This window comes from Ranitomeya variabilis, chromosome 7 (assembly GCF_051348905.1).
Source record: "Ranitomeya variabilis isolate aRanVar5 chromosome 7, aRanVar5.hap1, whole genome shotgun sequence".
Lineage (NCBI taxonomy): Eukaryota > Metazoa > Chordata > Amphibia > Anura > Dendrobatidae > Ranitomeya > Ranitomeya variabilis.
Genome location: NC_135238.1, coordinates 1,923,338 through 1,934,546, shown reverse-complemented (window position 1 = coordinate 1,934,546; position 11,209 = coordinate 1,923,338). Strand labels below are relative to the sequence as shown.

The following is an 11,209-nucleotide window of genomic DNA, read 5'->3' as shown; positions in this document are numbered from 1 at the left end:
CTTGAGCCAATCTGGCAAAACTGATGACATATTCAGAATCAGCACCCCAAAAATACCCTAAATTCGATGAAATATCTTTGGCACCAAAAATGCTGTTGACCAGTGTAATAGATAGATAGGTGATAGATAATAGATAGATAATAGATAGATAATAGATAATAGATAGATAATAGATAGATAGATAGATAGGGAGATAATAGATAGATAGATAGATAGATAATAGATAGATAGGTGATAGATAGATAGATAGATAGATAGATAGATAGATAGATAGATAGATAATAGATAGATAGATAATAGATAGATAGGTGATAGATAATAGATAGATAGATAGATAGATAGATAGATAGATAGATAATAGATAGATAGATAATAGATAGATAGGTGATAGATAGATAGATAATAGATAGATAGATAATAGATAGATAGGTGATAGATAGATAGATAGATAGATAGATAGATAATAGATAATAGATAGATAGATAGATAGATAGGGAGATAATAGATAGATAGATAGATAATAGATAGATAATAGATAGATAGGTGATAGATAGATAGATAGATAATAGATAGATAGATAATAGATAGATAGGTGATAGATAGATAGATAGATAGATAGATAGATAGGTGATAGATAATAGATAGATAGGTGATAGATAATAGATAGATAATAGATAGATAATAGATAGATAGATAATAGATAGATAATAGATAATAGATAGATAATAGATAGATAGGTGATAGATAATAGATAGATAGATAATAGATAGATAGATAATAGATAGATAGGTGATAGATAGATAGATAATAGATAGATAGATAATAGATAGATAATAGATAGATAGGTGATAGATAGATAGATAATAGATAGATAGGTGATAGATAGATAGATAGATAGATAGATAGGTGATAGATAATAGATAGATGATAGATAATAGATAGATAGGTGATAGATAATAGATAGGTGATAGATAATAGATAGATAGGTGATAGATAATAGATATAGATAATAGATAGATAATAGATAGATAATAGATAGATAGATAATAGATAGATAATAGATAATAGATAGATAATAGATAGATGATAGATAGATAGATAGATAGGTGATAGATAATAGATAGATAGGTAATAGATAGATAGATAATAGATAGATAGATAATAGATAGATAATAGATAGATAGATAGATAGATAGATAGATAGATAGATAGATAGATAGGTGATAGATAGATAGATAATAGATAGATAGGTGATAGATGATAGATAGATAGGTGATAGATAGATAGATAGATAATAGATAGATAGGTGATAGATAATAGATAGATAGATAATAGATAGATAATAGATAGATAGGTGATAGATAATAGATAGATAGATAATAGATAGATAATAGATAGATAGGTGATAGATAGATAATAGATAGATAGGTGATAGATAATAGATAGATAGGTGATAGATGATATAGATAATAGATAGATAGATAATAGATAGATAGGTGATAGATGATATAGATAATAGATAGATAGGTGATAGATAATAGATAGATAGGTGATAGATAATAGATAGATAGATAATAGATAGATGATAGATAATAGATAGATAGATAGATAATAGATAGATAGATAGATGATAGATAGATAGGTAATAGATAGATAGATAATAGATAGATAGATAATAGATAGATAGGTGATAGATAATAGATAGATAATAGATAGATAGGTGATAGATAGATAATAGATAGATAGGTGATAGATAGATAGATAGATAGATAATAGATAGATAATACATAGATAGGTGATAGATAGATAGATAGATAATAGATAGATAGGTGATAGATGATACAACATCTTGTTGGCCCGCATTGATATATAATAAGGAATGTTAGGAGCAACGTCCATTATTTCGGGGCCTCCTCCCCTTTTCTTTCTTTCTCTCGGACCCTGCGTCTTCCCCCTTCCCCCTTGCAGCTGTCCAATTTCTCTTCATGTGTCCAAGAAAGGAGCAGAAGACGCCTTGAGAGTCCTGGGCTATTTTGGTCAGAACTATTTTGTCCCAGGGCCTCCCACCTCCCTTCTCCTTACAGCCAAAGTTGAGGATGAGGCTAAAGTTAGAAGCAGCGTCTTGAGGGAGTGGGGTATATAATAGGTTCTGGGGTTTCCTCTTCCATGTCACTCACTCCTTCTGACCAGGACAAGCACCAACCCAACCGAGGACATGGTAAGTCGATGAGATAGGAGCCCCTGGATTATGGACAGGGCAGAGGAAAGGAGAGAAGACAACCATCAGCTGGAGCTACACTTGGGGTTCAGGCACTGGGACAAGGATTCACGTTGGGGTTCATCTTGTGACCCTCCCGGATGTATCAGACCCCAAACTCATGTGTCCTGTACAAGTAAAGGAGTAAAAATACAACTCGAGCAGACTCTCCTCACTTCCAACTGGTGCCTCAGCCACAACTATCCTACACCCACATTCTACAGCTTGTCCTCTTCTCTCCAAATCTTCTGACCTGAAGTATGCCAGCTGACACCAATTCCACTGACATTCCTACTATTGTAGCCATGGACTTTGAAATCTATGCTCAGACTGAACTCCTACAATTAGTAGGCCATTAGGAGAACCTAAATCTGAATCCTTAGTCCATCTGTAAATACTTACCTGTAATAACTGCAGTTATTTACCTCTGACCCCCCAGACCATCTATAGATAATTACCTCTGAAACCCTAGACCATCTGTAGATAATTACCTCTGACCCCCTAGACCATCTGTAGATAATTACCTGTAAACCCCTAGACCATCTGTAGATAATTACCTCTGACCCCCTAGACCATCTGTAGATAATTACCTCTGACCCCCTAGACCATCTGTAGATAATTACCTCTGACCCCCTAGACCATCTGTAGATAATTACCTCTGAACCCCCAGAACATCTGTAGATAATTACCTCTGACCCCCTAGACCATCTGTAGATAATTACCTCTGAACCCCCAGAACATCTGTAGATAATTACCTCTGACCCCCTAGACCATCTGTAGATAATTACCTCTGACCCCCTAGACCATCTGTAGATAATTACCTCTGACCCCCTAGACCATCTGTAGATAATTACCTCTGACCCCCTAGACCATCTGTAGATAATTACCTCTGACCCCCTAGACCATCTGTAGATAATTACCTCTGACCCCCTAGACCATCTGTAGATAATTACCTCTGACCCCCTAGACCATCTGTAGATAATTACCTCTGACCCCCTAGACCATCTGTAGATAATTACCTCTGACCCCCTAGATCACCTGTACATAATCACCTCTGAACCCCCCAGAACAACTGCAGATTATTATCTCAGATCTCCTAGAGGATTGCCCTACTTGTCTGCACCACTTGACTCTTCCTTCCCTCACAGGCACCAGCAAAGAAGGCCAAGAGAAAGGCAGCAGAAGGAGGCTCCTCCAATGTCTTGTCCATGTTTGACCAAACCCAGATCCAGGAGTTTAAGGAGGTGAGTGTGGTGAGGCCTGTTAGTCACCCTTGTCAGTCCAGACCACATGCAGGGGGTAGGTGACCCTGCTCCACCATTTGTGTGGGGAGAGGACATGACGGGGGAACACAGGTGTGTGAATGGGGGGGAGGCGGAAGCCGAATATGGAGTCGACTTGATGACAGCCACTGTCCTCTGTCATCAGCCATGGGACTATACAGTGGCTGACTGCAGGTTAGATGAAGTCTATTGCTCCATGTTGTCAGACATTTCGGGTTGACGAGTGAATAGTTGTAGTTTTCATCTTTGGGATTGGTGCCAGGAAATATACAAACCTCTGATGACCCCAACTTCATGTGACATACTTACAGTGCTGAGACCTCTTTTAACCATTCTGGTATTAGCTGAGGGTATTTGGGTCCCCCATATATCAGCACAGTCGGGGGCTTCTTATAAAACTTCTAGTATGAGCACAGGCAAATTGGGGGTAAACTGCTCTCCTTTCTCTTCAGGCTTTCACAGTGATCGATCAGAACAGAGATGGGATCATCGATAAGGAAGATCTGAGAGACACTTTTGCAGCCATGGGTGAGTGCAGAGCCCGGTGATCCCCCAAACAACCAAACTCCATGAACTGTCCCCCACTAAACGTGATTGAGCCCCAGTATTATACTGACTGCCCCTAGTGACAGTGAGGAACATGTCCTGAATCTATAGGGCAACATCCTATGGCAAGGGCTTCATGAATGGCAAGTACATATTTGGGGGTGTTCTTCGCCTTCCCCTCTGACCCCTGTAACTGTTCCCTACAGGCCGCCTGAACGTGAAGAATGAGGAACTCGATGAAATGGTCAAAGAGGCTTCAGGACCCATCAACTTTACCGTCTTCCTGACCATGTTCGGCGAGAAGCTCAAGGGTGAGAGTCAAATATAGAGCAGCAGACCCTATACATGGTACCTGCAGGGCTGGGGACATTATACATGGTATATAGGTGGCAGCGGACCTTATACATGGTACATACAGGACTGAAGAACTCATACCTGGTATATAGGTGCATCAGTCTCTATACATGGTACAGACAGGGCTGGGAAAGTTATAGCTGGTATATAGCGGGCAGCAGACCCTCTACTTGGTACATACAAGGCAGGGGAACATATAGCTGGTATATAGTGAGCAGCAGAATATATACATGGTACATACAGGGCTGGGGAACTTATACCTGGTATATAGGATCAGGAGTCCGTATACATGGTACATATAGACATACAGGGCTGGGGAACTTATACCTGGTATATAGTGGGCAGCAGAATATATACATGGTACATACAGGGCTGGGGAACTTATACCTGGTATATAGGGGGCAGCAGACCCTCTACTTGGTACATACAGGGCTGGGGAACTTATACCTGGTATATAGTGAGCAGCAGAATATATACATGGTACATACAGGGCTGGGGAACTTATACCTGGTATATAGGGCAAGTAGTCCGTATACATGGTACATACAGACATACAAGGCAGGGGAACATATAGCTGGTATATAGGGGGCAGTGAACCACTACCTGGCACATACAGTCTAGTAGGATTGGATATTGGGCTGGGGCCTTCTCTGACTGAATGTCTGTCTGCAGGTGCTGATCCAGAGGACGTTATCACCGGGGCATTTAAGGTGCTTGATCCTGAGGCAAAAGGGTCCATCAAAAAGCAGTTGTAAGTAGCCTTTAATTCTTCTCCCCGGATCCTTCAACAGATCCTGTTACCCCTCTGTCCCATTCCTCAGCACTGCCCACCATACACCACTGTAATAAGGTGGCATTCCTCACCTCGACTCCTTCTCCAGGTCCTGTTACCCCTCTGTCCCATTCCTCAGCACTGCCCACCATACACCACTGTAATAAGGCGACATTCCTCTCCCCGACTCCTCCTCTAGGTCGTTACCCCTCTGTCCCATTCCCCAGCACTGCCCACCATACATCACAGTAATAAGGTGGCATTCCTCTCCCCGACTCCTTCTCCAGGTCCTGTTACCCCTCTGTCCCATTCCTCAGCACTGCCCATCATACACCACAGTAATAAGGCGACATTCCTCTCCCCGACTCCTTCTCCAGGTCCTGTTACCCCTCTGTCCCATTCCTAAGCACTGCCCACCATACACCACAGTAATAAGGTGGCATTCCTCTCCCCGACTCCTTCTCCAGGTCCTGTTACCCCTCTGTCCCATTCCCCAGCACTGCCCACCATACACCACAGTAATAAGGCGTCATTCCTCTCCCTGACTCCTTCTCCAGGACCTGTTACCCCTCTGTCCCATTCCTCAGCACTGCCCATCATACACCACAGTAATAAGGCGACATTCCTCTCCCCGACTCCTTCTCCAGGTCCTGTTACCCCTCTGTCCCATTCCTAAGCACTGCCCACCATACACCACAGTAATAAGGTGGCATTCCTCTCCCCGACTCCTTCTCCAGGTCCTGTTACCCCTCTGTCCCATTCCCCAGCACTGCCCACCATACACCACAGTAATAAGGCGTCATTCCTCTCCCCGACTCCTTCTCCAGGTCCTGTTACCCCTCTGTCCCATTCCTAAGCACTGCCCACCATACACCACAGTAATAAGGTGGCATTCCTCTCCCCGGCTCCTTCTCCAGGTCCTGTTACCCCTCTGTCCCATTCCCCAAGCACTGCCCACCATACACCACAGTAATAAGGTGACATTCCTCTCCCTGACTCCTCCTCTAGGTCGTTACCCCTCTGTCCCATTCCCCAGCACTGCCCACCATACACCACTGTAATAAGGCGACATTCCTCTCCCCGACTCCTCCTCTAGGTCGTTACCCCTCTGTCCCATTCCCCAGCACTGCCCACCATACACCACAGTAATAAGGCGACATTCCTCTCCCCGACTCCTTCTCCAGGTCCTGTTACCCCTCTGTCCCATTCCTCAGCACTGCCCATCATACACCACAGTAATAAGGCGACATTCCTCTCCCCGACTCCTTCTCCAGGTCCTGTTACCCCTCTGTCCCATTCCTAAGCACTGCCCACCATACACCACAGTAATAAGGTGGCATTCCTCTCCCCGACTCCTTCTCCAGGTCCTGTTACCCCTCTGTCCCATTCCCCAGCACTGCCCACCATACACCACAGTCATAAGGCGTCATTCCTCTCCCCGACTCCTTCTCCAGGTCCTGTTACCCCTCTTTCCCATTCCTCAGCACTGCCCACCATACACCACAGTAATAAGGTGGCATTCCTCTCCCCGGCTCCTTCTCCAGGTCCTGTTACCCCTCTGTCCCATTCCCCAAGCACTGCCCACCATACACCACAGTAATAAGGTGACATTCCTCTCCCTGACTCCTCCTCTAGGTCGTTACCCCTCTGTCCCATTCCTCAGCACTGCCCATCATACACCACAGTAATAAGGTGACATTCCTCTCCCTGACTCCTCCTCTAGGTTGTTACCCCTCTGTCTCATTCCCCAGCACTGCCCACCATACACCACAGTAATAAGGTGACATTCCTCTCCCCGGCTCCTCCTCTTGGTCGTTACCCCTCTGTCCCATTCCCCAGCACTGCCCATCATACACCACAGTAATAAGGCGACATTCCTCTCCCCGACTCCTTCTCCAGGTCCTGTTACCCCTCTGTCCCATTCCCCAGCACTGCCCACCATACACCACAGTAATAATGTTACATTCCTCTCCCCGACTCCTTCTCCAGGTCCTGTTACCCCTCTGTCCCATTCCCCAGCACTGCCCACCATACACCACAGTAATAATGTTACATTCCTCTCCCCGACTCCTCCTCTAGGTTGTTACCCCTCTGTCCCATTCCCCAGCACTGCCCACCATACACCACAGTAATAAGGCGACATTCTTCTCCCCGGCTCCTTCTCCAGGTCCTGTTACCCTTCTGTCCCATTCCTCAGCACTGCCCACCATACACCACAGTAATAAGGCGTCATTCCTCTCCCCGACTCCTTCTCCAGGTCCTGTTACCCTTCTGTCCCATTCCTCTGCACTGCCCACCATACACCACTGTAGTAAGGCGACATTCCTCTCCCCGACTCCTTCTCCAGGTCCTGTTACCGCTCTGTCCCATTCCTCAGCACTGCCCACCATACACCACTGTAGTAAGGCGACATTCCTCTCCCCGGCTCCTTCTCCAGGTCCTGTTACCCCTCTGTCCCATTCCTCAGCACTGCCCATCATACACCACTGTAGTAAGGCGACATTCCTCTCCCCGACTCCTTCTCCAGGTCCTGTTACCCCTCTGTCCCATTCCTCAGCACTGCCCACCGTACACCACAGTAATAATGTTACATTCCTCTCCCCGACTCCTCCTCTAGGTTGTTACCCCTCTGTCCCATTCCTCAGCACTGCCCACCATACACCACAGTAATAAGGCGACATTCCTCTCCCCGACTCCTTCTCCAGGTCCTGTTACCCCTCTGTTCCATTCCTCAGCACTGCCCATCATACACCACTGTAATAAGGTGACATTCCTCTCCCCGGCTCCTTCTCCAGGTCCTGTTACCCCTCTGTTCCATTCCTCAGCACTGCCCATCATACACCACTGTAGTAAGGCGACATTCCTCTCCCCGACTCCTTCTCCAGGTCCTGTTACCCCTCTGTTCCATTCCTCAGCACTGCCCATCATACACCACTGTAGTAAGGCGACATTCCTCTCCCCGACTCCTTCTCCAGGTCCTGTTACCCCTCTGTTCCATTCCTCAGCACTGCCCATCATACACCACTGTAGTAAGGCGACATTCTTCTCCCCGACTCCTTCTCCAGGTCCTGTTACCCCTCTGTCCCATTCCTCAGCACTGCCCACCATACACCACAGTAATAAGGTGACATTCATCTCCCCGGCTCCTTCTCCAGGTCCTGTTACCCCTCTGTCCCATTCCTCAGCACTGCCCACCATACACCACAGTAATAAGGCGACATTCCTCTCCCTGACTCCTTCTCCAGGTCCTGTTACCCTTCTGTCCCATTCCCCAGCACTGCCCATCATACACCACAGTAATAAGGCGACATTCTTCTCCCTGACTCCTTCTCCAGGTCCTGTTGCCCCTCTGTCCCATTCCCCAGCACTGCCCACCATACACCACAGTAATAATGTTACATTCCTCTCCCCGACTCCTCCTCTAGGTTGTTACCCCTCTGTCCCATTCCTCAGCACTGCCCACCATACACCACAGTAATAAGGCGACATTCCTCTCCCCGACTCCTTCTCCAGGTCCTGTTACCCCTCTGTTCCATTCCTCAGCACTGCCCATCATACACCACTGTAATAAGGTGACATTCCTCTCCCCGACTCCTTCTCCAGGTCCTGTTACCCCTCTGTCCCATTCCCCAGCACTGCCTCCATACACCACAGTAATAAGGTGACATTCCTCTCCCCGACTCCTTCTCCAGGTCCTGTTACCCCTCTGTCCCATTCCCCAGCACTGACCACCATACACCACAGTAATAAGGTGGCACTACTCTCCCCGACTCCTCCTCTAGGTCGTTACCCCTCTGTCCCATTCCTCAGCACTGCCCACCATACACCACAGTAATAAGGTGGCATTCCTCTCCCCGGCTCCTTCTCTAGGTCGTTACCCCTCTGTCCCATTCCCCAGCACTGCCCACCACACACCACAGTAATAAGGTGACATTCCTCTCCCCGACTCCTTCTCCAGGTCCTGTTACCCCTCTGTCCCATTCCCCAGCACTGACCACCATACACCACAGTAATAAGGTGGCACTACTCTCCCCGACTCCTCCTCTAGGTCGTTACCCCTCTGTCCCATTCCCCAGCACTGCCCACCACACACCACAGTAATAAGGTGACATTCCTCTCCCCGGCTCCTTCTCCAGGTCCTGTTACCCCTCTGTCCCATTCCCCAGCACTGCCCACCATACACCACAGTAATAAGGTGACATTCCTCTCCCTGACTCCTCCTCTAGGTTGTTACCCCTCTGTCCCATTCCCCAGCACTGCCCACCATACACCACAGTAATAAGGTGGCATTCCTCTCCCCGACTCCTTCTCCAGGTCCTGTTACCCCTCTGTCCCATTCCTCAGCACTGCCCATCATACACCACTGTAATAAGGTGACATTCCTCTCCCCGACTCCTTCTCCAGGTCCTGTTACCCCTCTGTCCCATTCCCCAGCACTGCCTCCATACACCACAGTAATAAGGTGACATTCCTCTCCCCGACTCCTTCTCCAGGTCCTGTTACCCCTCTGTCCCATTCCCCAGCACTGACCACCATACACCACAGTAATAAGGTGGCACTACTCTCCCCGACTCCTCCTCTAGGTCGTTACCCCTCTGTCCCATTCCTCAGCACTGCCCACCATACACCACAGTAATAAGGTGGCATTCCTCTCCCCGGCTCCTTCTCTAGGTCGTTACCCCTCTGTCCCATTCCCCAGCACTGCCCACCACACACCACAGTAATAAGGTGACATTCCTCTCCCCGACTCCTTCTCCAGGTCCTGTTACCCCTCTGTCCCATTCCCCAGCACTGACCACCATACACCACAGTAATAAGGTGGCACTACTCTCCCCGACTCCTCCTCTAGGTCGTTACCCCTCTGTCCCATTCCTCAGCACTGCCCACCATACACCACAGTAATAAGGTGGCACTACTCTCCCCGGCTCCTTCTCCAGGTCCTGTTACCCCTCTGTCCCATTCCCCAGCACTGCCCACCACACACCACAGTAATAAGGTGACATTCCTCTCTCCGACTCCTTCTCCAGGTCCTGTTACCGCTCTGTCCCATTCCCCAGCACTGCCCACCATACACCACAGTAATAAGGTGGCACTACTCTCCCCGACTCCTCCTCTAGGTCGTTACCCCTCTGTCCCATTCCCCAGCACTGCCCACCACACACCACAGTAATAAGGTGACATTCCTCTCCCCGGCTCCTTCTCCAGGTCCTGTTACCCCTCTGTCCCATTCCCCCATACTGCTCCTCCATCTTCACATTTTCTGTGTTTTCTCTCAGCCTCGAGGAACTCCTGATCACACAGTGTGACAGATTCACTCCAGAGGAGGTGAGCGATCCTTGTGGCTGCAGTGACGTATAAAGGTGTTTCATGAGTCCCACATCCCCTCATCCTTTCTTCTCTCTCTCCCTCAGATCAAGAACATGTGGACAGCATTTCCTCCTGATGTAGCCGGCAATGTAGACTACAAGAACATCTGCTACGTCATCACCCACGGAGAGGACAAAGACCAGGAGTAATGGAGCCATGTCATCCCTCTGGGGGTGCGCTCTCATGCCCACCGCTGAACCCCAACTTGCTGTATATTGCGTCTTATTTTGTAAACTCGACCCATCAAAGACACCACTGTAATTTATTTCTTCTACTGGTCTGGAAGCGGCCCCGCGTGGTCACCCGTTCTCTCGCTGAACCCCTTCCCTCTTGTCCCTGAATACTTTCACTGTCTTAAAGTTGGAACTAAGAAATCCTCAGGGGAAGAAAAAAAACTCAATAAAATCTTGTTTTTATTCCACTTGTCCCTTGTGTTGTCCATTTCCACGAGAATTGGCTTCCAAACTATGGGGGTCCTGATTATACTTGTGGAGACCACCAGCTGGCCTTACAAGCCAAGCAATGCTTCCTGGGAAAAAGGGAAAAGGATCACCGTCTATCCAGGGCCCTCAGGTACAGTCATTACAGGGGCCACTCCGCCCTATACTCAGAGAAGTTGGGGGCCACACC

At 47.4% G+C, this 11,209-nt stretch overlaps 1 protein-coding gene across 1 annotated transcript; it reads left to right on the top strand.

The window, feature by feature from the left end:
• The first annotated feature begins 2,083 nt into the window (after positions 1-2,083).
• On the top strand, positions 2,084-11,000 carry MYL11 (myosin light chain 11). The gene is made up of 7 exons (XM_077273631.1): positions 2,084-2,218; positions 3,406-3,501; positions 3,993-4,068; positions 4,293-4,397; positions 5,113-5,191; positions 10,489-10,537; positions 10,624-11,000. The coding sequence occupies exons 1-7, from the start codon at positions 2,216-2,218 to the stop codon at positions 10,726-10,728; spliced, it is 513 nt and encodes a 170-aa protein (XP_077129746.1). The 5' UTR covers positions 2,084-2,215; the 3' UTR covers positions 10,729-11,000.
• Positions 11,001-11,209: the final 209 nt, after the last annotated feature.